Below are 25,574 nucleotides of genomic sequence, written 5' to 3'. Positions count from 1 at the left end.
CATTCAGGGTTTCTTATTTTCACTGATCCTTCGCTTTACCAAACATGATGCCCTTTTCTAGCAACTGTTCTTTCCTGATGACGTGTCCAAAGCAAGCAAGACGAAGTCTCACCTTCCTCATTTCTGAGGAACATTCTGGCTGTACTTCCTTCAAGACTGATTTTTTTGTTCTTCTGGCAGTCCAAGGTATGTATATTCAATATTCTTCCCCAACACTACAATTCAAATGTGTCGGTTCTCCTTTGATCTTCCCTTTTCATTGCCCAACTTTCACACACACATGAGGTGATTGAAAAGATCACAGCTTGGATCAGGAACACCTTAGTCATCAAAGTGATATCTTTGGTTTTTTAACACTTTAAAGAGGACTTTTGTAGCAGATTTTTCCAATGCAATACATCATTTGATTTCTTGACTTCTGCTTCCATGGGCGTTGATTGTTGATCCAAGTAGAATGAACCTTTGACAACTTCAATTTCGTCACTATTTATCGTGATATTGCTTATTGGTCTGGTTGTGAGGTTTTTCATTTTCTTTACGTTCAGGTGTAATCCATATTGAAGGCTGTAGTCTTTGAACTTCATCAGTAAGTGCTTCAAGTTGCCTTCACTTTGACAAGCAAGGTTGTGTCATCTGCATATCGCAGGTTGTTAATGAGTCTTCCTCCAATCCTGATGCCACATATAGTCCAGTTTCTTGGATAATTTGTTCAGCATACAGATTGGAGAAAAAAAGTGAAAGGATACAACCCTGCTGCACAGCTTTTCCTATTTTAAACATGCAATTTCCAGAAATGACTGCCTAAATGACAAATGAATCCATGTACAGGTTCTCCATGAGCACAATTTAGTGTTCTGAAATTCCCATTCTTCATAATGTTCTTCATAATTTGTTATCATCCACACAGTCAAATGCCTTTGCATAGTCAAAAAAACACAGGGAAACATCCTTCTGGTATACTCTACTTTTGGTCAAGATCCATCTGACATCAGCAATGATATCCCTGGCTCCACGTCCTCTTCTGAATCCAGCTTGAACTTTTGGCATTTCCCTGTCAATATATGGCTGCAACTGTTTTTGAATTATCTTCAGCAAAATTTTTCTAGCGTGTGATATTAATGGTGTTGTTTGATAATTTCCACATTCTGTTTGATTGCCTTTCTTTGGACTGGGCATGAATATGGATCACTTCCGGTCAGCTGGCCAGGTAGCTGTCCTCCAAATTTCTTGACATCGATGAGTAAGTGCTTCCAGAATTGCATCTGTTTGTAGAAGGATCTCAATTGGCATTCCACCAATACCTGGTACCTTGTTTTTCACCAGTGCCTTCAATGCAGCTTGAATTTCTTCCTTCAGTACCAGCAGTTCTTGATCAAATGCTATCTCCTGAAATATTTAAACATTGACCAATTCTTTTTGGTAGAGTGACTCTGTGTATTCCTTTCATTGTCTTCTTTTTTTTTGTTATCTGGTGCTCCTTGTTCTTTATTGTTGTAAAAATCTCTCATCTTCTTTTGATGTAATTCAATTTTTTGCCACAGGGATCTACCAGGTGCTCCTTGGAAACTCTACGGGGCAGCTCTACTCTGTCCTATAGGGTCAGTATGAGTCGGAATCGACTCGATGGCAATGAGTTCTTTTTTTTTTTTTTTTTACTGTGTATGTAGTAGTATTTTACTGTGGCTTTAACTTGCATTTTCTTATGACTAACGATATTGAGCATCTCTTCATATGCTTATTTACCATGTGTATATCTTCTTTGGTGAATTACCTGTTCAAACCATTTGACCATTTTTTAAATTGGGTTGTTGGTTTCCTTAATCCTGAATTTTGAGACTTCTTTTTATATTCTGAATTAAAGCCCTTTATCAAATACATGATTTGAAAATATTTTCTCCCAATTTGTGGTTTGCCACTGCATTATCTTAACAGTGCCTTTCAAAGAAAGAGCAGAATTTTCTGATTTCGATGAAGTCCAATTTTTCAGTTTTTTTCTGTGAATCATGCCTTGAATGTAGTAAGTGCCTACTTCTTGAAATGCTTTTCAGCACATTCTCCACCACATTCTCCAGGTTCCCTCCTGTGCCAGTTATCCATTTATTGCCTTTTAGCTCCAATTAACTTTTTTATCTGCTCTGTGAAAATGGAGATGAAACTGTGGACGCTAGAAATCTATGTGGAGACAACATTTATTTACTAACCCAGTTAGTTCATAAGGGACATAAAGCTTCTAAAGAAAAAGTCCAGCTGGCCTCTACTCAAGTTAAATATTTGGGTAACCTTTCTGCCAAAGTTGTCACACTAAACCCCAGCCAGAAAAGAGCAATCTTTAACTTCCCACCTCCTAAAACCAAGAGGCAAGTCAGATAATTTTTAGGGCTGTTTTTTTTGGCTATTGTTGGAAACTCTTATGGAGTAGTGATTAAGAGCTAGGCTGCTAACCAAAAGGTTGGTGCTTCAAATCTACCAGGTGCTCCTTGGAAGCTTTATAGGGCAGTTCTACTCTGTCCTATAGGGTCGCTATGAGTCATAATTGACTCAACAGCAGTGGTGGGTAGGTGGCTATTGTCAGACGTGGATTTTAAACTTTTCATTAATGGCTCAACCCTTACACAAATTATTAAAGGGAAGTGCACCTGATCCCCTAACTCTGGGTTCAGATGAGAATAAATCTATTGATAATTTTAAATGTGCTCTGTCCTCTGCTCTGGCTTTAGAATATCCCAGTTATAATTTAGATTTCTCTCTGTTTATTCATGAGAGAGAAGGGACTGCCCTTGGAGTACTAACACAAAAACATAATAGTCAGCAAAGACCTGTATGATCCTTCAGGCTGGCAGAGGATTTCCTCAAATTTGGCCTAAAACCTTCACTAATAAAACTCTGAAAAAACTCACCCTGGAGATGAGACCTAATCGCATGGTGTACGGTAATGCTATTCAGCTATATGCATCCCCTCCCTAATGGAATCAGCTTTGCTCTTCCCCGAAGCATGCTGGGGATGAATTCAGGCTGGACTCGGGCTAAGGTACAAGGCCAGGAGTGGCATGACTGGGCCAGCGGCCAAGGCCGAAGAATGTCTTAGCAACAAGAAGGAAAATATCTGGGCCTGGATGTGAAGTCCCTGGGAACACTAACTGCCCAAGGACGTGGGTCCTAGCTGGAATGGTATATAAGCTTGGGTCCCTTGCTAGGTGGTTGCGGAAAATACTCCAGCTGGCCGCCACTGAAAAGCAGCTGCTTGCCTGTGTCAGTAAGTTTCCCTGAACATACGAATCTGGAAAGGGCTATGTGTCAGCTCTTTGGATTATCTGCCAGGATGCGCAGTGAGGGTCTTCCTTTGCTGAGGCTGTCTCCTGACACATGGCAAGGTGAAAAAAACAACTATGAGGTGAAATAACATTGAAATAAGGTAAACTACAGAGCACTCAATAAGAGGTTTTAAAAAAAAATCCTTGCAGAAGAAAGGTTACTCCATTGTGGGTGATTAGCACCGCCTGGCAGAAGCTTGGTCAAAACGGGGATTTTGTGAAGGCTAGAAATCTATGAAGTAGCCCTGGTGGTACAGTAGTTAAGCACTCAGCGGCTAACTGAAAAGTCAGGGGTTCAAACCCGCGAGCCACTCTGTGGGATTAAGATGTAGCAGTCTGCTTCCATAAAGATTTACAGCATTGGAAACCCTATGGGGCCGTTCTACCCTGTCCTGTAGGATCATTATGAGTCAGAATTGACTTGACAGCAATGGATTTTTTTGTTTTAGAAATTACATGGAGACTAAAACAAATGTGGAAACTGAGCACGACATTTCTGCCAAGTCTGGAGAACATGGCTGAAACCTGGTCTCACAGGGCAAATGTTTAAGATATTAAGTAACCTAAACTTTAGAGATAATAACTAACTTGTTTCTTTAAGTTCATGTGTAACTAATACTCTTAGAATAGCCTTACATTCCAGACAAGCTGGCATCCAGCTATTTAGAAACCTGCATTGGCAGGTACTGATCCCTCAGACCTGTGTCGTTTGTCTTCTTAGCCAAACACAATTCTGAGGAAGAAAGAATTTTAAGAGACATTTTGATGAATATCCAGAAGATTCATCAGAACCACTTGGACTTCTTTTTCTTTGTTCCTTAGACTATAAAAACCCATACTACCTCATCTCTGATGCAGTACCCAATCTCATACTCTGCGTTGTCCAATTTACGAATTATATGATTGACTAATAAATCCCCAGCGTGGTTTTAACTTAATTTCAACTCTTGGAAATTATTAACAGAGCCTTTAATTTTTTTTTTTTTTTTTTGCCATCTGGCACAATGTTAAGCTTTGTTGCTTGTCAATACAGGATACTGGAGAGACATTGCGCGAAGAAAGGGGTTTGTTTCCTGATTATGCTATGCTAGCTCATCAGGCTTCCTCAGTATACTTGGCTTCTCCTAGGCTCCTGTGGCACTCAGTGACCAGCAGCTTCTTCCCAGAGGTTTCGGAGCAGAATACCTTCAGTGCGACACCTCCCTATGGAATTAAAAGAGTTAATATATGGAGTGCCCTTAGGCAGCGCCTGGCACAAAATAAGTGCTGTGTTAGTGTGGGCTATTATTGCCATTTCTGCCACACCCCTTTGTCCCTATGCCCCAGCCAAACCGAGTGTTTTTTGTTGCTTTCTGCTCTCAGAAAGGCAAGGATTTTTTTTTTAAAACCTCTTATTGAGTGCTCTGTAGTTTACCTTATTTCAATGTTATTTCACCTCATATCTGTTTTTTTCGCCTTGCCATGTGTCGGAAGACAGCCCCAGCAAGGGAAAGGCCCTCACTGTGTATCCCGGCAGATAATCCAAAGAGCCCTCAGCCGGGCTTTTCCCTCTGCCTGGAGCACTCTTGCCTGTACATTGCTTGCCCACTAACTCCCTCAGGCCTCAGGGGAAATGTTATTTCTTCAAAGAAGTCTTTACTGATCTTTAGACCAATGGAACTCTTCCTGCTATAAGCTCTCAAAACTTTCTCTGTTTCACTTCACAACCCTCATCATGTTTTATTTACAGTGATCATTTGTTTGGGGCCTCCCCTGATAGTCTATAAACTCTGAGAGTGTAGTGGTCATGTCTGCCTGGTTCCCTGCTGGACCTCAGCACAATTCTTAGTATCCTGCAGGAATACCCCCAAAATTTGTAAAATGAATGGTTGAATGAATAAAGAACAAAAGACATGAAAGGCCTTTCTAAGTTTGTAAATCCAGGGGCTCTGCATCTGTGGATTCAACCAACCACCAATTGAAAAAAAAATTGCCAGAAAACAAAACTTGAACTTGCTGCGGTGCAGAGTACTACGCTGAGTCATGTGAATGAAGTGATGTGCAGGCATACCCTGCTGTAGCCTCCGGCCATTTCTCAGCTCCTCAGTCTCTCTGCAGCACTGCTTTTGAGCGTGGTTCACCTTGCGTCTTGTTTGGGTCCTTACTTGTGTTGCATGCACCCTTTGTTTCTGTGAAAAAAAAAATTACTCCTAAAAACCAATTAAGTGGTCAAAGCAATCCCTCAATGGTTAAATATGAAGGCATTGAGGAGAGCGAGAGGAAGGAGTTTCAGTCTAGTAAGAGATGGCTGGCTAACTGTGGAAGTCGCTACAGCTTCAAGGGCTGAAAAATCATGGGAGAAAGGGCATCAGCTGATGCCCAGGTGGTATCAGCATTCCCCAAAAAGCTCCAGAAATTCACAGAAGGGAAAGGCTACCTTCCAGAGCAAATCTTCAATTGTGATGAAACAACTATTTACATAATATTTACACTGTGATAAATCATCTAGAGATGATTTAAAGTATACAGGAGGATATGCATAGCTTATATGCAAATACTACACCATTTTATATAAGGGACTTGAGCATCCTCAGATTTTGGTATCCTCGGTGGTCCTGGAACAAACCCCGAGACAATATGGAGGGACGACTGTACAAATACTAGGTAACACAGTAATGAGGTAACAAAATTGGGTGATTATTAGATAGTCTAATGTTAGATAAGTAGGAGTTTTTACTGTGTGAAGGAAACTCCTCTCCAGTTGTTATAAAATATATTGATTCAACTCGATTTTGGAACAAGTATCTTTCAATCAAATGGAACTGAATGCTCCAAAAGAACCAGAAAATATAAAACACCCAATCTCCACCCCCAGGAAACCAGATATAAGTCTCAGATGCCAAAGCTGAAAGAACCAATTCAGCTTGAACAGGGAATCTGCTTATTCCCAGAAAACAGTTTCATGGCGTTACATCAAGACAGGATTAAACATTTTCATGAGTTGATAGAACCAACTGTGCCAACCTGAGAAATACACTGCCTGAAGTCAATATAACTGATCCAAGTGATCAGGAGGTATATTCTATTATCATTTAACACTCATCAAACACCAGGAAAAATATGATAGGCTACAATTATTCAAACAACATAATTCAAAACAGATACAATAGAAGTGATTCTTCAGGGAATGTCTTCAAGGTTTGATCACTTCTGCTAGTTGGATGAAAGAATTCCCGTGAAGGAAGGGCTCAAACCTCCGCACTTTACCAACTGTCAGGCTCCAACCGCTCCTCCTGTGTGAAACTGGCCTTAGAACCTTGCCCAGACACCAGTATTTGATCTCCAGGACAAACAATGTGGCAACTGCCTAACCGTGACTGGGGAGAACCGAACCAGGGTCTGGGTTTGGGCAATGGGAGATAGAGAACTGAGATTTGACAAGAATCGTTAGTGGTCAGAAGGGCTGGGGGAGAGCTGGTTGGATGATTCCGATGGCCCTAGATCTTAGATGATTACAGATTTGTCTTCTAAGTGGTGCACGGTTTAACTTTTCTCAGCGACCGCAACGTTCTTGGTGCCTATTAGTCCAACGCCAAGCTTCGGACTACATTTCCCAGAGGGTTTTGCTCCCGCCTGCTGTCGTAATCTGAATTAAAGCGTGTCCAGGAAGAGAGAAGCCAAAGTCGGTGCGAATCGGCGGGTCACAAGCTTCCGCTGCTGCAGAAGCTCTGTCTGTCTCGGCAGAGATGGCTGTGGTCCTACTCCTGCTCATCCCTCTCCCCTTTCTCCTGTACATCGCTGCGCCCCAAATCAGGTCTGTGCAAATTTATTGTTTTCCCTTGCGATGTCGTTTCAGGGGAACATTAAACCCCACTGAAGCTATTTCTCCTCAAAAAAAGAAGAACTCCCCTAGGGGCCCCCAAGATGGCCGAGGCTGGGAGTTCGGTTGGTGGGAGGTGAGGTCTATCCTGTCCTGGATGCTGGGAGGTAGAACTGTGGCTGAACCAGGCGGCCAGTCCGGGAGACCATATTCCATAGCTGAGCCCGTGGGAAGGGTCTGCAGTCCCGGGCATCCTGCGTTTTCCTCTAACCAACCGCTACTTCCAGTGTCTAAGAAGTCCTGAAAGCAAAGCTCCCTCAAACATTTGAGTTTTACAGCTTTGGGGTTTCAGGCCTTCCAATGGAATATGTCTTCCGAGACTGTTTTTCCCTTAACTCTCGCGCTTTGTAGCAGTCCCGTCTAACTTCTAGCCTTTGAGGTGGTACAGAGGAGCGATTCAACTTGTTCCTCTCTGAAACTGCCCTTCGATGGGAATCAGGGCATCTGCAGCCCCATGGCATACTCTCTTTTTGCAGTTAGATTCGATTTTCTCTGAGCAGATGTGGTAAAGGAGAGGAATGAAAGGGGAAGGTGTTTCATTATGAGTCCTATCCTCCTTTCTGATTAGGAGCATCGGAGGGTTTGGGTTGTACTCTGGGGGCAGGGATGAGGACGCTGGAGTTGGGGTTGCGGTGAGGGGGAGTGGCATTTGACTAGATGACAGACCAGCCCTGGCTAACCAAGCACACCGGAGAATCAGGAGAGGGCTGCACAACAGGCAACTGTGCCATTGGCTCTGAGTAAGTCACCTGAAGTGAAGGTGGACCAGTGATTGAAGACATAAACACTCTTTCTACTGGGTGGTGAGAGGTGGATGCCTGATTACAACTTCGAAGCCATGCTCGATCACACTGTGCCATTTTTTTTTACCATGCGTACCTTTTCATTTCTTTTTAATTTTCTTGTCCCCCCTGATGCCCTTCTTCCAGTTGTTTTTTCTTTCTTCTGAATACTCAGGAGCCCTGGTTGTGCAGTGGTTAAGCATTGGATTGCTAACCAAAAGAACGCCGGTTAGAACCCACCAGCTGCTCCACTGGAGAAAGATGTGGCAGTCTGCTTCCATAAAGATTTACAGCTTTGGAAACCCTATGGGACAGCTCTGCTGTGTCCTATAGGATCACTATGAGTCTGGATGAAGTCGATGGCCGTGGGTTCAGAATACTCATCCCTAGGCACACATGGGTGCCCACACTCAGATATAAAAGCTGCCTTTTATCTCTTTCACCACCAGGAGCCTCTTAATTCCTTGTACAATCTTGATGAAAAGTCAAACATTTTCAATGTGTATACCCCAGTGGGAAACCCTGGTGGTGTAGTGGTTAAGTGCTACAGCTGCTAACCAAGAGGTTGGTAGTTCGAATCTGCCAGGTGCTCCTTTGAAACTCTATTGGGCAGTTCTACTCTGTCCTATAGGGTCAGTATGAGTTGGAATCGACTCGACGGCATTGGGTTTGGTTTTTGGTTTATACCCCAGTGAGGTTTTTCTGGGAACAATTATACTCCAAGGGCCATATCCCCAACCACCTCACTAGGTAATAGGACCCACAGTTGGACTTTTATAGTTGATTGTCTCTTACATTCCTAATGGTTAAAGATAAAGAGATATAATTATGAGTCACAACACTTGTGGAAAAGTGAGCAGGGAGGCTTGTTCTCTGAGGAGAAAGTTTGGTTGGCACCATGAATTAGTTTGCTTCCTCGTCGGCCTCCAAGAAACAGGTGGCTTCAGTGGCATTGCATTTCCAAGTTACATGAAAAAGGCTGAGACACTCTTTAAAAATGCATTACCTGGTAAACAGATTCTTTTAACTTTAGTCCCAGGGTTGCAGAGAAGAGAAGAGAATCTGAGGAACGCTAATACATATTCGTGCATTCATTCATTTGGAAAGGCAGTATTTTATAGTGGTTAAAATTGACGACTATGAATAAATTCTATTAAGAAAACATTCTGCATCCCACTTTGAAGTGTGGCGTCTGGGGTCCTAAACGCTAACAAGTGGCCATCTAAGATGCATCAATGAGTCTCAACCTACCTGGGTCAAAGGAGAATGAAGAACAGCAAGGTCACAAGGTAATTATGAGCCCAAGGGACAGAAAGGGCCACATGAACTAGAGAGTACATCATCCCAAGACCAGAACTAGAGACTACATCATCCCGAGACCACAACTAGATGGTGTTCGGCCACAACCAATGACTGCCCTGACAGGGAGCACGACAGAGAACCCCTGAGGGAGCAGGAAAACAGTGGGATGCAGACCCCAAATTCTCATAAAAAGACCAGACTTAATGGTCTGACTAAGACTAGAAGAATCCTGGCGGTCATGGCCCCCAAACCTTCTGTTGGCCCAGGGCAGGAACCATTCCCAAAGCCAACTCATCAGACGTGGGTTGGACTGGACAGTGGGTTGGAGAGAGATGCTGATGAAGAGTGAGCTACTTGCATCAGGTGGACACTTGAGACTATGTTGGCGTCTCCTGTCTGGAGGGGAGATGGAAGGGTAGAGGGGGTTAGAAACTGGCAAAATGGTCACTAAAGGAGAGACTGGAAGGAGGGAGCGGGCTGACTCATTAGGGGGAGAGTAGGTGGGAGTATGTAGTAGGGTGTGTATAGGTTTATGTGTGGGAGACTGACTTGATGTGTAAACTTTCACTTAAAGCACAATAAAAATTATTAAAAAAAAAAAAAAATTAACGACTCTGGTTCAGCAAACCAGGACATGAATACTAGCTACCTTTTAAACTTAATCTGTGTCTTTTCTTTGTCTTATTTTTAACACTGTGTGTGTGTGTGTGGTTTTTTTATGTTTGTTTGTTTTGTACCAGGTTCAAAAGTTTTCCTAATTTTAACTTCTTGTGTATTGAATTAACTATGTCTCAAGGTTATAAAATGTCAGTTGTGGGCAGATTGACATGCATGCCTTCTTCTTCTGGACTGAGTTTTGTGATTCCCTAAGCCAAGTGTTCCTTAAGGGAACTCAAACCAAAGCCAGGTGCCTGACTAATTAAATATCAATCTAGTTCTGATACGGCACAGAGTAGCTCTAAGGTTTGTCTTTATAATAGAATCACTTTTGTTTTTGAGCAGGAGCTGAAAACTTTTGTCTTTTCTCCTCCGATCTTTCTTAAATCTACCAAAGGACAACAGTGGAAGGAACCAAAGTATGTCTTTATCTTGGGATCCAGAGATACAGGGAATCACAAGAACTCCCAGCTGAGGGAAGGGAAGTGAAGAACTGATGAGCTGTCCTCTCTCTGCAGGAAAATGCTGTCCAGTGGAGTGTGTACATCAACCGTCCAGCTTCCTGGGAAAGTAGCTGTGGTCACTGGAGCCAACACAGGCATTGGGAAGGAGACAGCCAGAGAGCTGGCTCAAAGAGGCAAGTTCAGCTGCTTCTAGTTCCCTCCTGCTGCTGACATTTTTGGGGTCCCTAGTTGGTGTACCCGGTTAAGTACTCAACCACTCACCAAACATTTGGTGGTTTGTACCCACCCAGAGAAACCTCAGAAGAAAGACCTGGCAATCTGCTTCTGAAAGGTCACAGTTTTGAAAACTATGGAGCACAGCCCTACTTACTCTGCAACACGTGGGGTCACCATGAATCAGAATCAACTTGATAGCAGCCTGTGGTGGTGGTGGTACTACCGTTTTAGCCCTCATGGTAATGTCATTCTCATCCTTTCCTCCCAATCTGGGAATTCAAGAACACTCCAGGTGCCCCACTGATTTGGTCTGAACCTAGTACAGTGCTCCACATACAGTGGGCACTATATAAATACATACATTATTTTTCTTTGCTGATTTGCTCATCAGATACCCACTTTGTGGAGTAGGGAAGAAAATTCCTGTTTTTTTTAAAAACAGTAAAAATAACGTTAAACATTGATGTTGTTGTTGTTGTTAGGTGCTGTCAACTCAGTTCTGACTCATAGCAACCCTGTGTACAACAGAATAAAACACTGCCTGGCTCTGTGCCACCCTTACAATGATTGTTCTGCTTGAGCCCTTTGTTGCAGCCACTGTGTCAGTGCATCTCAATGAGGTTCTTTCTCTTTTTCACTGACCCTCTAATTCACCAAGCAGGGACTAGTCTTTCCTGATAATATGTCCAAAGTACCAAAGTACGTAAGACAGAGTCTCACCATCTTTGCTTCTGAGGAACATTCTGACTCTACTTTTTCCCAAGATGATCTGTTCATTCTTCTGGCAGTCTATGATATATTCAATATTCTTTGCAAACACTGTAACTCAAAGGCATCAATTCTTCTTCAGTCTTCTTTATTCATCATCCAGCTTTCGCATGCATATGAGGCGATTGAAAAATACCATGGCTTGGATCAGGCGCACTCAAGTCTTCAAAGTGACATCTTTGCTTTTTAACACTTTAAAGAGGTCTTTTGCAGCAAATTTTCCAAATGCAATGTGTCATTTGATTTCTTGACTGCTGCTTCTATGAGTGTTGATTGTGGATCCAAGTTAAATGAAATGCTTGGCAACATCAATCTTTTCTCTGTTTATCATGGTGTTACTTACTGGTCCAGTTGTGAGGATTTTTGTTTTCTTTATGTTGAGGTGTAACCCGTACTGAAGGCTGTAGTCTTTGGTCTTCGTCAGTAAGTGCTTCAAGTCCTCTTCACTTTCAGCAGGGAAGGTTGTATCATCTGCATATCGCAGGTTGTTAATGAGTCGTTCCCCAATCAGGTTGTTAATAAGTTATCATCCAGTCCTGGTGCCTTCTTCATATAGACCAGCTTCTCAAATTATTTGCTCAGCATACAGATTGAATAAATGTGGTGAAAGGATACAACCCCAGTGCACACCTTTTTTGATTTTAAACCATGCAGTATCCCCTGTTCTGTTCGAACAGCTGCCTCTTGGTCTATGTACAGGTTCCATATGAGCGTGATTGAGTGTTCTGGAGCCTTCATTCTTCTCAGTGTTATCCATAATTTGTTATGATCTACACAGTCCAGTGCCTTTGCATAGTCAATAAAACATTGATATTGGGCCTGTAATGCCCACTCAAAAATAGAACTGATGGTTTGTCTCTTACATATGTTGATTGACAGGAGCCCGGGTATATTTAGCTTGCCGGGATGTACAAAAAGGGGAATTGGTGGCCAAAGAAATCCAGACCAAGACAGGGAACCAGCAGGTGTTGGTGCGAAAACTGGACCTTGCTGATACTAAATCTATTCGAGCCTTCGCTAAGGGCTTCTTAGAAGGTAAGTGATTAACTGGAGACTGTGAGGTGAGTCTTGTGATTGACATGGCAGGTAGCTAAAAGGAAAAGATCCTCTGCCTCTCCAATACATAGAAATGCTGGATAAAATATAACCACAAACTTTTGATACATAACCAAACTCGTTAATAACAAAAGGAAATCCTCAGGACGTGAAAGCTAAAGAGCATTTAATGGAGGTAGATATTATCTTAGAGCAGTGTTCATGAGACATACACTTTGCAGTGTTCTCTCAGCTTGGTTATTCGAATGAAAAAATATTGATCGTTAAATAGGTGAAAAGGCTTTCACCCTTGCTTTACTTTGCAGTTATTTCATTACTGGATTATCGGTGAGGCAGAACATACTTGTGTCCTTCTTAGCCACTGACTTCATTGCACATTGTTCAAGTCCTTTGCTTTTTGTATGTTGGTGTCTCAGTGCTTTTATTGTTGTTTGGATTGCATTCTATCAAAGAATTTCAGGTTTTTCCCATTTTTTTTTTTTTTTTTAATTCTTTACGTGTATATTTGGAGGGAATGTGTGAAAGTTTATAAATTTTGTGTGGTCAGATCTATCGGTCTTAATGTACTGTAATCACCCTATTGTTCATAAACTTGGAAGGTTTTTTGGTATCCTTTGAATTAACAAATCACTTTTTATGTGTATTGCCATCTCGTTTTCATATATCTCTGTGACTCCTTTTTGTCTTTTGTGATTAAATCTATTTCTAAAAGTTGGATCAGCTACTACCATGATTTGCAAGGCATTCTTCCTTATCATTTGACTAAAAACGTATATCTTCATAGAGCATGAAAATTTTAACTTTAGGTACTGCTTCTTACTCATATTTTTTTTTAATCTGTGTTTTTATGTTTTTTTATTTCCAGGTCCTCTCCAATTAAATCTTGAAGTAGTGCCCATGTTGCTGTCACTATATTACTGTTATTTTGTATCTTTTCTTTCAGAAGTTAGTTTCAGCTTTTAGTTTAATTTTGCCTGATACATTTGTGTTGGAACCACTATATTTAACCTGGCTTCATTCTCCATAAAGTTTTTATTTTATAAATTCTTATTTTCTCTTAAATCTTTCGTTTCTATATGCGTATGTACGTGTTTACACACTTTTACATATCCGCAATAAATAGAATCCAATACACAAAAAGCAAAATGAGTGAGAGAATTTAAAAAGCCATAGCAATGAGCAATAGCTGAAGTGGAAAATCTCACAGGAGTATCAGAACTCAAAATAGGCCTTTAGGTTTAGTGTCCAGGTCCAAACACCCACACAAGGACAGGGGATGAGGCCTCAGGCTTCTGAGAGCTGGAGAGCTGGAGCTGAGGCTCCACATTAGGTTGGGATTCACAAAGGGCCGCCTGGTCCATGAGATAGGGGCTAGAAAAACTGGCCACCAGCACAGGGATATGACAAAAAAGCTCACCATCTCCTCAGAGCATAGATGAATCAAAGGCCATCAGCAAAAAGTTAGACTCTCAAGGTAACATCAGGTGTGGGGTGTGAATTCACACCACCACCAATGTGAGAATCTTGAACTGAGAAATCAACGTAAAAACAGTGAGTAGCTCCTGAATTAGAAAGATTGGGAAGGCTGTTTGGCAGTGTAAGGTGGAATTCTGTCCTGTAGTAAAGTATGTAGAATTTGACCAAAGTCTTAAGATGAAAGACAGTACAAAGTAAGTAGAAAGGGAAAATGGAAGAAAGATTGAAGTCCCACATCCGCATTTTCAAAGCCCAGGCATAGGACAGATTATCACAGCAGAAGCAAATCCAAGAGCACTCTGTCAGCATACCCCCTCATAACCCAGGGAACTTGGCTTCTGAGGGAAAACAGCTTCTACGATATGAGCTTATAATCTGAAATTACAAACCACGTGAGAAAATGAACCATGACAGAGTCAGCAGATACAACAAAGAGGCAAAACTACTATGCAGGTGGGGGGACTGAATTCCAGTGGCAAGGCTGCATACAGAATGTCCTCTTTTCTTTTCCTTTGGACTCTCTTCCCTTTCAGCTTGAGAAGTCTTTATTTTGGGAGAGGTGCACAGAACACTTACCAGAAACAGTGAGTAGCTCCTCAGTGAGAAAGATTGAGAAGGCCATTCGGTAGTATAAAATGGAATATTGTCCTGTAGTAAAAGTATATAGAATTTGACTGAAGTCTTTAAGATGAAAGACAATACAAAATAAGTATAAAGGGAAAATGGAGGAAAGATTGAAGTCCCGTATCCTCATTTTCAAAGCTTGAGCAGAGGGCAGATTTCCAAGATGTAACAGCCATGGTTGACCACTCCCACACTCCATCTCGTCTTCCCTGCAGAGGAAAAGCAGCTTCATATTTTGATCAACAATGCAGGAGTGATGATGTGTCCCTACTCCAAGACAGCAGATGGCTTTGAGATGCACATGGGAGTCAACCACTTGGGTAAGAGATCTGGCCTCATCAGAAAGCTAGAGGGAACCTAACGTTCTCTTTAGAAAACCTAAGGGTCAGATTGAGCCTTGTTTGTGTGATGTGATTGGGTCTCAGGACTATAATAGACCATATGTGAATAACAGTATGGTCCTGCCTAGAAGCTAAGGGATGAACTTGAGGATCACTTGAGGTCCTACCTGCGTTTCCATCTGTGATTCCAATTCGGTTTATCCTCAGACGTTTTTTGAACAACCTAATTGAATCGGGAGTTGTGTTGCCTTCTGAGTAGTGGTCTGGTGCCAGCATCAAGCAGAGGTGTCATGCTCTTAAAATGTGATGTTAACCAAAGTTGGAATGAGACCAGACGTCAGATTTCACATAATCCAGACCTTCTCCATATAAGGAAGAATCTTGTGTCTTTGGCTATTCCTGTTTCCCGAAATGCTCACTATACTTGTTCTCTAGTTGATAATGAAACGTTGAGGTGAAAGACCTTGTTCCATAGCTGAGCCCTTTTCCTCTACCCCTCCTTGCACGTCAGCCCTGAACTCTGTTAATTCTAGTTTTTTCCGCTCACAGGTCACTTCCTCCTGACCCACCTGCTGCTAGAGAAATTGAAGGAATCGGCCCCATCAAGAGTAGTGAATGTGTCTTCCTTAGCACATCACCTGGGAAGGATCCACTTCCATGACCTACAGAGTGAGAAATTTTACAGTGACGGTTTGGCCTACTGTAACAGCAAGTTGGCCAACATTCTCTTCACCCGGGAACTGGCCCGGAGGCTGAAAGGTAGGTTTGGAAGAAATGAGTGTGGAGATATGAGCCATTGGGAGTAGTTAGAAGCCAAAGAGAGAGAAAATTCTTCTGGAGCCCAATACCTAGACAGGACCTGCTTCCATGACTACAACTGGGCCTGCTTTTAGTAACTGAAGATTGGAAGTGGGCTGCAGGGGATGGGGAGATTCAGACTGAGTCTGAAAGCTTGGCTTTACTACTTACTGTGTGACCCATAGCAAATTACTTAACTTTCAAGATTTATTTCCTCATATGTAAAACAGGACTACTTCACTGGCTATTGTTCTCATTAAATCAGGGCTCATGAACAAGTTAAGGCTTTTTCCTCATGGCCAGATTGTGTAGAAGGGAGTGGTAGAGCTGGGATTTGAAATTGGTCAGTCTGGTTGCAAAGTCCATGCCCTTAACCACCAGATTATGCTGCCTCTGATAGTCTAGACTTAAAGGAGAGATTTGGGCTGTAGTTAAAAATGTGAAGGCCATGAATGTATAAATGTATATAAAAGGGGAGTTTAGTGAGCCATGAGAACTCCAAACATTTAAAGCTTGGGTAGAAGATGATGAACTGGTTGAAGAAAATGAGATTTAGCAGCTAGAAAGGTGTGGAAAACCAGAAAAGGTGAAGGGTCACAAAAGACAGAAAAGAAGGCTCTAAGAAGGGAGCAGCCAACAATGTCATGTCCACCTGAGAGGTCAAGTCCTGGCTCTGCTGCTTCCTAACAGAGTTATTGACCTCTCTGAGCCTTAACTTCCTGATCTTTGAAATGGGGGTATAAATTACTGTGAGGACTACTTGCGATGTTGCTTTGGGCAAGGAGTCCACGTGTGGGGGCCACATGTTTATTCATGTTCTCTGCTGTCTTCGGCTGGTCAGCAACATCAAGTCCTGTCGTTTCTCTACCTGTCACCCCCCGACCAGGCTCTGGGGTGACAACATATTCTGTACACCCTGGCACAGTCAACTCTGAATTGACTCGATACTCATCTTTCATGACGTGGATGTGGTGGCTTTTCTCCTTCTTTTTGAAGACCCCTCAGCAGGGGGCCCAGACCAGCCTGTACTGCGCTATAACGGAAGGCCTTGAGATTCTGAGTGGGAAACATTTCAGGTATGGATGTATCTGTTTCTAAAGATGGAATTTTATTGCCCAAAGGAAATAGCTTGGATTTGTCTAGTATACTGTACCCTTTTTAAAAAGTACGTGGCCTAACAATAGCTTTTGTTTCTTGGCTCTAGGGTTTTTACATTTTTATTTGACCCATTCACATTTTCAGTCGTAACTGCTAGGTTTGATTTTATTCATACCATATTTTATATTGATGATTATGCTTTTGGTTGTTTGTTTTCTTTTTATCTTTTATGTCAGTTCAAGTTTTTTGTTTCTTTTTGGACTATATTTTTTACATTACAAAGAATTCGAATCTGTATTTCTGTATTGTTTGCCCTCAGGACTAAAATAGTATCTATGAACTCACTTTTTTTTTTTTTAACTATACTTTAAAGATGAAGGTTTACAGAACAATTGTTTTATGACATTGGTTAACTACCCCAGGACATGTCAACACTCTCCCTTCTCAACCTTGGGTTCCCTATTACCAGCTTTCCTGTCCCCTCCTGCCTTCTTGTCCTTGTGCCTGGGCTAATGTGCCCCTTTAGTCTCATTTTGTTTTATGGGCCTGTCTCATCTTTGGATGAAGGGTGAACCTTGGGAGTGACTTCATTACTGGGCTGAAATGGTATCAGAGGGCCATACTCTTGGGGTTTCTCCAGTCTCTGTCAGGCCAGTAATTCTGGTCTTTTTTTGTGAGTTAGGATTTTGTTCTAAATTTTTCTCCAGCTCTGTCCAGCACCCTCTTTTGTGATCCCTGTCTGATCAATATGAACTTACTTTTTGACTAAGGCTTAAAATTTTTTTATAAAGAATTTTGAGTATACACAGGAGTAAACAGAACAGCATATTGAACTCCCATAGACCCATAATCTAAGGAACCCTGATGGCGCACTGGTTAAGCACTGAGCTGCTAACTGAAAGGTCAGCTATTGGAACCCACCAGCTGCTCCATGGGAGGAAGATGTGGCAGCCTGCTTCTGTAAAAATTTAAGCCTTGGAAACACTGTGGGGCAGTTCTACTCTGCCCTATAGGTATAGGATTAACCAGTAAGCATGGTCCACACTGATTTACAGTAACTAAGGTATAAAAAAAAAAAGGTATACACAGACTTAATTATGTTTACTTACGAATCTGCAGTGCACAATTTCACATGGGTTTTACCAGATCAAAGATGTGGTGAAAAACAGGTAAATTGTGTACTATAGATTAGAGAGTAAGCATACCGTGCGTACCTTCCTTATTGGGTAATTGTCCCTGCCTATAAAGTTGCTGTGAGTCAGAATGTCTCGACAGCAATGAGTATTTTGGTATACCCATAATCTACAACCTCAACAGCCATTAACCCATGGCCAATTCGTTCTCATCTACTACCCCTTTCCCATATTTTTCTCCTCTCATACTGTTGTAGAAAGTCCCAGGCATCATGTAAGATCAAAATTTTAAGAAGATTTTGTTGAAAGAACCTGAAATTTTAGAGAAGGAATTGTAGCTAGAAATAAGATTGGGAAGAAACATAGATCATGGAAGGCCTATAATGCTAGACCTGTGGAGAAGACACAGAAGTTATTTCAGTGGAGAGAGATGCAATCTGGTCCGTGCTTTAGAAAAACATGCTTGGTGACTGTTTATGAATGAGAGAGAACGAGTTTCTGATTTAGGATAATGACAATTGGAATGAAAAGAATGTGTCATGGTTTCTTAGTGCTGCTACCATAGAAATACCACAAGTGGGTGGCTTTAATGAACGGAAATTCGTTTTCTCAGTTTAGAATGCTAGAAGTCCGAATTCAGGGTGCTGGCTCTAGGCGAAGGCTCTGTGTCTGCTCTGGGGGAGGGTCCCTGTCTCTCTTCACCTTCTGTTTCTCAGTTCCTTGGTGATCTTCATGTGGTGTGGCATCTGTCTTCCCCCCCTTCTGTGCCTGCTTCTGTGCCTAATCTTCCTTTTTTTATACCTAAAGTGATTGGCTTAAGACATACCCTACAGTGATAATGGCCTCATTAACATAACAAAGAAAGCCTGATTGCAAATGGGGATAGCATCCACAGGTACAGGGGTTAGGATTTACAACACATATTTGGAGGTGGGGCACAGTTCAGTCTATAACGGAATGGTTACATGAGAACAGACACTGGCTAACTTAAGTGTATTTACTGGAGTATTATGGGTGCTCACAGGTTCAAATCGAAGACTGAAGAGCTAGACTTAGAACAGTCAGGAGTGGCTAATCAGCTGGCTGGCACACTGCCGTTGGAGTGAGTGAATGTCAGCCATCTTTTGTTTTTGTTGCGCACCATCTACTTTACAAGAGGGGGCATTGGACTCCCTTCTTCCCACCTCCTTGCCTTTCATTCCTGCATCGCTGATCCCTCGGCTAGGGGATGAGAGGCACCTGATTAAAACTGTATCTGGGGGAAGAAGTAATTCACAAAGAAATCAGGTTGCTATTACCAAAAAAAGGTGGAGTAGATGTTCAGCCAAAAAGTAACAGTTGTCCACTATGTAATAAACTTGGCTCTGTACCTGTTGATTGTGGGTTACCTATGAGGTATATAAGTAGAAATATATAGCAGATAGTTGGAAGTGTGTATCTGAAGTGCAAAAAGAAGAAATTTATATTACTTTGCTGGCTCCATATTGTACATTGGAATATTTTAGGGGTGAGTATGGATTCACCTTCCCTGAAGATTTAAAAAAAAAGAATAAATAACCCCTTTATCTTGGTTTTGACTGAGTGCTTTAAAGAAAGTCAGCCACAAATCCATGATTTTGGTCATTATTGAATTGACTTTTATTTTACTTTTTTTTATTGACATGAAATTAATATAAAATAAAATTAATAATTTTAAAGTGAACAATCTAGTGGCATTTAGTACAGTCACAGTGTTGTGCAACTGCCACCTCTATCAGGTTCCAAAACATTTTCACCAGTTAAGCAGTTGTTCCCCATTCCCTTCTCCCCCAGCTCCTGGCAACTACCAATCTGCATTCTCTGTGGATTTACCTGTTTTGGATATTTCATATAAATGGAATCCTATACTACGTGACCTTTTGTGTCTGGCTTTGTTCACTTAGCATAATGTTTTTAAGGTTTATCCATGTTGTAGCATGTATCACTACTTCATTCCTTTTTATGACTGAATAATATTCCATTACATGTATATGTAATGGAATTTTTTTTTTACATGTATATATCACAGTTTGCTTATCTGTTCATTTACTGGTGGGCATTTGGATTGTTTCAACTTTTTGGCTGTTATCAATAATGCTGCTGTGAACATTTGTGTACAAGTTTTTGTATAGACGTATGTTTTCATTTCTCTTGGGTATATTCCCAAAAGTGAAATTGCTGGGTCATATGTAACTCTCCGTTTAACCATTGAGGAACTACTGCCAAACTGTTTTCCAAAGTGGCTGCACCATTTTACATTCCCGTCAGCAGCATATAAGGGTTCACATTTCTTCACATGCTTGCCAACACTTCCTGTTATTTGTCTTTTTGATTATAGCCATCCCAGTAGGTGTGACGTGGTATCTCATTGTGGTTTTGATTTGTTTCTCTGATGGCCAGTAGATATTAAATATCTTTTCGTATGTTTATTGTCCATTTGTATTTCTTTTTTGGAGAAATGTCTATTCAAATCCTTTGCCCATTTTTAAATTGGATTATTGTTTTTTTATTGTTGAATTGTAACAGTTCTTTATATATTTTAGATACAAATCCCTTATCAGATATATGATTTGCAAATATTTTCTCCCATTCTATGAGTTCTCTTTTCAGTCTCTCAGTGATGTCCTTTTAATCACTGTCTTGATGATGCCCAATTTATTATTTCTTTTGTCGCTTGTATTTTAGGTGTCATGTCTAAGAAATCATTGCCTAATGAAGATTTATATCTGTATTTTCTTCTAAGATTTTTATGGTTTAACTCTTACATTTAGGTCTGTGATCCATTTGGAGTTAATTTTTATATACGCCATGAGGGAGGGATCCAGCTTCATTCTCTTGCATGTGGATATCCTTTTGTCCCAGCACTGTTTGTTGGGAAGACTGTCCTTTTCCCCACTGACTAGTCTTGGCACCCCTGTTGAAAATTAGTTGGCCATAAATATACGGATTTATTTCTGGACTCTCAATTCTGTCCCATTAGCCTGTATGTCTGTCCTTATGCCAATACCACACTGTCTTGTAGTAAGTTTTTAAATTGGCCAGATAATCTTATGTATACTGATAAACACCAAAACCTGACTGGAAATATAAATACCATGACTGATGAAGTGCAGGTACCATAAACACACTTTAAGTGGCTTTTACTGTTGTATTTGAATAATTTTTATAGCATGTCATAGCTTAGGAGGCACTTTCATGTCCCTTATGTCATTTGCTTTTTACCGTGACCTTACCAAGAGTGTTAGTTATGCACAGTGCAGTGGAGGATGCAGAGACTTGAGAGGCCAGGTTGATTCTCCAGGGTCAGGCAGAGCGTTTTGGTTCTCAGTGATGGTTTTTTCCCTCGGAAATGGTGGGTTATGGCCTCTGGTAGTGCTGGTGGGTTCCCTTAAGCAGAAGTAATATACTTAATAAGGTTTGTTTTGTAAATTTGAAGACATCTTAAAGTGGTGTTTCTCAGACGTTAGTGTGTATAACTGTCATCCAGAAAACTAGTTGAGACACAGGTTCCTGGGTCTCAGCCCTAGAGACTCTGACTCAGTAAGTCTGGAGTGGGGCCAGAAAATGTGCGTTTCTAGCAAGATTCCAGGTGGTGCTCCTACTGCTGGTACATGGCCCACACTTTGAGTAGCACTGCCTTAATGGACATAGTGTTCTAAGTTTGTTTTGTGTGGTTAATTCAGACTTGTCAACTCTCCATTTCACCTTCAGAATTTGCTTGAAATGTCCAAGAAACAGTTTTTTGAAATAGTATACTTTTAAAAATTGCTTCTCACTTGATTTCAAAGATTGTGACGCATTCATTTAATCATTAAAAAAAAAAAAACCTTCAGTGAATACTTGTACTAGAGTCAAGGAACACAAAAGTGAGTAAGAGGATGTCTTTGAGACTATCTTCTGGGTGGATTGGAGCTGGGATCCCCTTCTTGCATTTAATGGGGATTTTCTTAAAATAATTGGAACTATAGCACTGAAGAGACAGTATGGAACACCTGGTACCTTGTTAACCTTTTTTTTTCTGCTGTTACCTTTTCTTTATTTTGTTGTTTATGAAGCTGGCTTTACTTGTCATACTAGCCTAAAAACAGTTCTATAACTGCAGGTAGGCTAGAAACAAAAAGTGTTTTTTTCCCAATGTAAGCATTGGTGACCTGTGCAAATAGCAGAATCGCAGCTAGATGACACTGTACAAGGCCCTATAGAATGGACCTTACAGACTTAATTTGAAAAAGGCAGACACACACAGGTGTCAGACACTGATACAATGATTAGGTATGTATATACAAAGAGGACTATAAAGACTAAATGATATGCATTATGTATCAAACAAAACATTCTCCTCCTGTCTAGTGAGGAGGTCTAAAAATAGTAATTATATTTTCTGTGGGGTAATGATTGGAGGATCAAGACACAAACCCTATTCATTGAATACTTGTACTAGATTCAGGGAATACAAACGTGAGTAAGAGGATCATCCTTAAGGAAATTTTCTGGGTGGGTCAGAGTTAGGATACCCCTCCTGCTTTTAATGGGGACTTTCTTAAAATAAGTGGAACTATTTTATAGCATTCAGAAGGAAGACAGACACCAACCCTGTGAAGCACCTAGAGGTGCTTCTTCCCTAGGTCTCATCCCTGGGTAGTTTTTCTGTCTTATTCCTTAACCCAGGCAGAGAGCAGACTCCATCCTTCACACTGTGCTTTACGCCCCTCTCTTTCTTTTTCAGTGACTGCCAGGTGGCCCGGGTCTCTGCCCAGGCTCGAAATGAGACAGTAGCACGGCGGCTGTGGGATGTCAGCTGTGACCTCCTGGGCATCCCACTGGACTGACAGGTGGTGGCAGCCAGACCTAAGAGCGGACTATTCAGCACCTGCTGTCAAAGCGACTCTCCTTCTAGGTGGCCAAAAGGGAGCAAAACCTTCCAGCCTTGCCTGCTTGATGTCCAGTAAAAGCCTGGTACACTGCCAGATTTGTCTAAATGCTTTTCATTTGTCTAGGCTGATTTTGCTCCTGATATTACCAGAGTTACTAGAGATGTCATAGGATGAGAAAGCCCTCATAGGACCTGCACAGCTCATCTTTTCCATCAGAAACCTACTACCTAGAAGAATCCAAGCTATGGGAGGGTTGACTCATGGGAATTTGGACTAGTTTCTACCGTCTTTATTCACTATGTAGTCCCTGCCAACCAGTCAATCTTCACTTCAAGAGAGCCACACTGCAGCCTCAGCTCAACCCCAGGAGTCACAGTGGCTTGGCTAAAGAATAGGGATTATCTCTCACCTCTTTAATTAAACCACCATTGCACCAATATCTAGAGTCTTTCAGAAAACTCTTAACTGAATCTGGATTAAGGCGTGGCCTGATCTCTGACAACCTGGAGCCACTCTTGTTAGGACACTTTCCCACATCTACACTGTAGAACTGCCTTTTCTAAGAAGGTTGTGGGGTTTGGTTTTAATTTGGGGGGTGGCAGAAATAAAGGTAAAGTTTGGAATGTCATTCTGCAGTTTCTCAGACCAGCAAGGAGAGGATAAAGGGGACAGTATGAAAAGACAGGCCACCTGATTTTCGTTACTGACTCCTTTCTGTGCTTAGAAAACTAGAAGGAGGGAACGGATATTTGGTCATTCTTAACTGAATATATCTTTGTGTGTGTTCCTGTATAACTATGCAATTGGGAGTATTTGCGCAAAATTCAAAACAGCCATAGAGGAATAGTATTAAACTGAGCCCTGGTGCAGGTAAATGATCAGAGATGGAGCAAACCACTTCATTTGGTCTTCAATGCAAACGGGTAGAGCTGCAAAGCAAAGCAGACCCTGCATATGTTGGTAACTACCTACCAGAAAAGCAAATGGATAACAGGAAAGAAGTCCAAAAAAGAAGCATCCTGGGAGATAATGCAAGCAATGGAGGGACTAATTGAAGATACAAAACAAACAAACAACAAGAACAAGAAAACGCTGTAAAAGAATTGAGAGAGCACCTAAGTTAGCAAGACTGATGAGGTGCTGTCTTAACTAGCACCAGTCAAACAGTGTGGCAGGAAAAAAACCCAAAACAAAACCAAAAAAATACCCAATTCCTATACAGAAAAATTATCTTAAGAACTGGTACTGGTGACTACATCCAATTTTAGGACATTTCCTTACATTATCTTGACAAGGTTAAAACGTCAATTTGTTTAAAAAAAAAATCTGTATTTGGAGAACTTTTATCAAAAGAAATGCTGCCAAAGGAAGTCAGAGGAATTGGTAATGTTCCTATCACTTGTTTGGAGTACGATACTGCAACAGAATTTGTGACTTTCTTGGACTGATAATTTATATGTTTAACTTTGGTGGATGAAAATAGTTATAGGACCACAATCTTCATTTCTTACTACAGTCATGCGCCACATAATGTCCATTTGGGCAAAGTCCAACCACATATATGTCCCATAAGATTATAATAGTTGAGAAATCCCAATCGGAGAACGGGACGTAGCAAACATAACTGGACATAGCCAGTGCAACAGCTTACTGCACACAATGTGTATATGGCATGTCTCTTGTACATAAAGCAATTGTGCTGCCAGGTGTATAATGGTACAGTGCATATATAACCTCTAATACATGTTTTGATAGTCATAGTAAATGCCTGTGTTAGTGGCTTATGTATGTACTACACTGTACTTTCTATCATCCCTAGGTTATAAACAACCCCTGTAAAGCCTATTATATTAAAAATTTGAGGTACACAGTGATTCGTAATAACACATGGGTGCTACTTTGCAATGCACATCAAAACATTACTATTACTCTATTGTTATGTTAAAGATGTTTTAGTGTATCTGGAAGTGTTTCTTTAATGTTTTTTATCCATAGAAAGGTAGACTATATATTATGACAAACACTTGACTAACTGATGTTAGATACAAACCATAACTAACCGTGCCAACTTAATGTACAAATTTGACTTTAAGTTGTACAAATTTAACTTAAAGACACTTAGGAACGGAACTTGTTTGTAATCCGGGGACTGCCTGTATATAATACGGTGTTCACACAATGATCAAATCACATAACATCCTATTGTATCATGGGTGTTAAGTGATGCATGACTGTGTTTGTAAATTAATAATTTTTGGTTGAAATTGTTTTGAGACCATTGAACTACATAAGTAGAAAGGGTCATATTATGGAAAAGCTAGAAATCTTTTGATGATAGTGTAGTAGAATAACTGAATTAATATCTTATTTATATTGAATGGTCAGTGGCAAATAAAAATTTTTTGATTATTTTTCATGTTTTTATTTACCAAAATAAAAACTCTGAGAATTAAGCAAAAAAAAACACTTTTCGTTATTATAGTTATGTAACCATTTCTCATCCTAAAGGATAATTTGTTCCAGAGTTTAATTACAATACAATCTCAAGTGGCCATTAATTTTCGTTTTGTGATCATCTGATTATTCATTTCATCCAATTCCCACTTATTTTTTATAACACTGTTTAAAAATCACTTTTACCCAGGTTTCCTTATCGTCCCAGGCTGTAGTCTCTCCTTTTTGCGCTGCCCCTTTATTCCCTTAGCACAATATGTTACAGCATTGTGAGACTTACTACAGTACAGTGCCACCAACAACCTCAGACTTTGTCATTTCTCTGTGCTCAGTGCATATCAGG

General features: G+C 40.9%; 1 protein-coding gene across 1 annotated transcript; it reads left to right on the top strand.

Moving 5' to 3' along the window:
* The first annotated feature begins 6,962 nt into the window (after nt 1–6,962).
* RDH11 (retinol dehydrogenase 11) lies at nt 6,963–25,161 on the top strand. Its single transcript, XM_049898436.1, has 7 exons — nt 6,963–7,104; nt 10,430–10,548; nt 12,239–12,394; nt 14,731–14,835; nt 15,406–15,615; nt 16,541–16,730; nt 22,630–25,161. The coding sequence occupies exons 1-7, from the start codon at nt 7,037–7,039 to the stop codon at nt 22,730–22,732; spliced, it is 951 nt and encodes a 316-aa protein (XP_049754393.1). The 5' UTR covers nt 6,963–7,036; the 3' UTR covers nt 22,733–25,161.
* The last annotated feature ends 413 nt before the right edge of the window (nt 25,162–25,574 follow it).

The sequence above is a fragment of the Elephas maximus genome, chromosome 10 (genome assembly GCF_024166365.1).
Source record: "Elephas maximus indicus isolate mEleMax1 chromosome 10, mEleMax1 primary haplotype, whole genome shotgun sequence".
Classification (NCBI taxonomy): Eukaryota; Metazoa; Chordata; class Mammalia; order Proboscidea; family Elephantidae; genus Elephas; species Elephas maximus.
Note: the sequence above shows the minus strand (reverse complement) of the source record. Positions and strands in the feature narration are given on the sequence as shown.

Excerpts from the sequence above, each read along its gene's own strand:
- RDH11 (XM_049898436.1), top strand. The coding sequence starts at position 7,037 with ATGGCTGTGGTCCTACTCCTGCTCATCCCTCTCCCCTTTCTCCTGTAC. Across the intron at positions 10,549-12,238 it reads CAGAGAGCTGGCTCAAAGAG|GAGCCCGGGTATATTTAGCT; the intron begins GCAAGTTCAGCT and ends GTTGATTGACAG. Across the intron at positions 14,836-15,405 it reads CATGGGAGTCAACCACTTGG|GTCACTTCCTCCTGACCCAC; the intron begins GTAAGAGATCTG and ends TTCCGCTCACAG.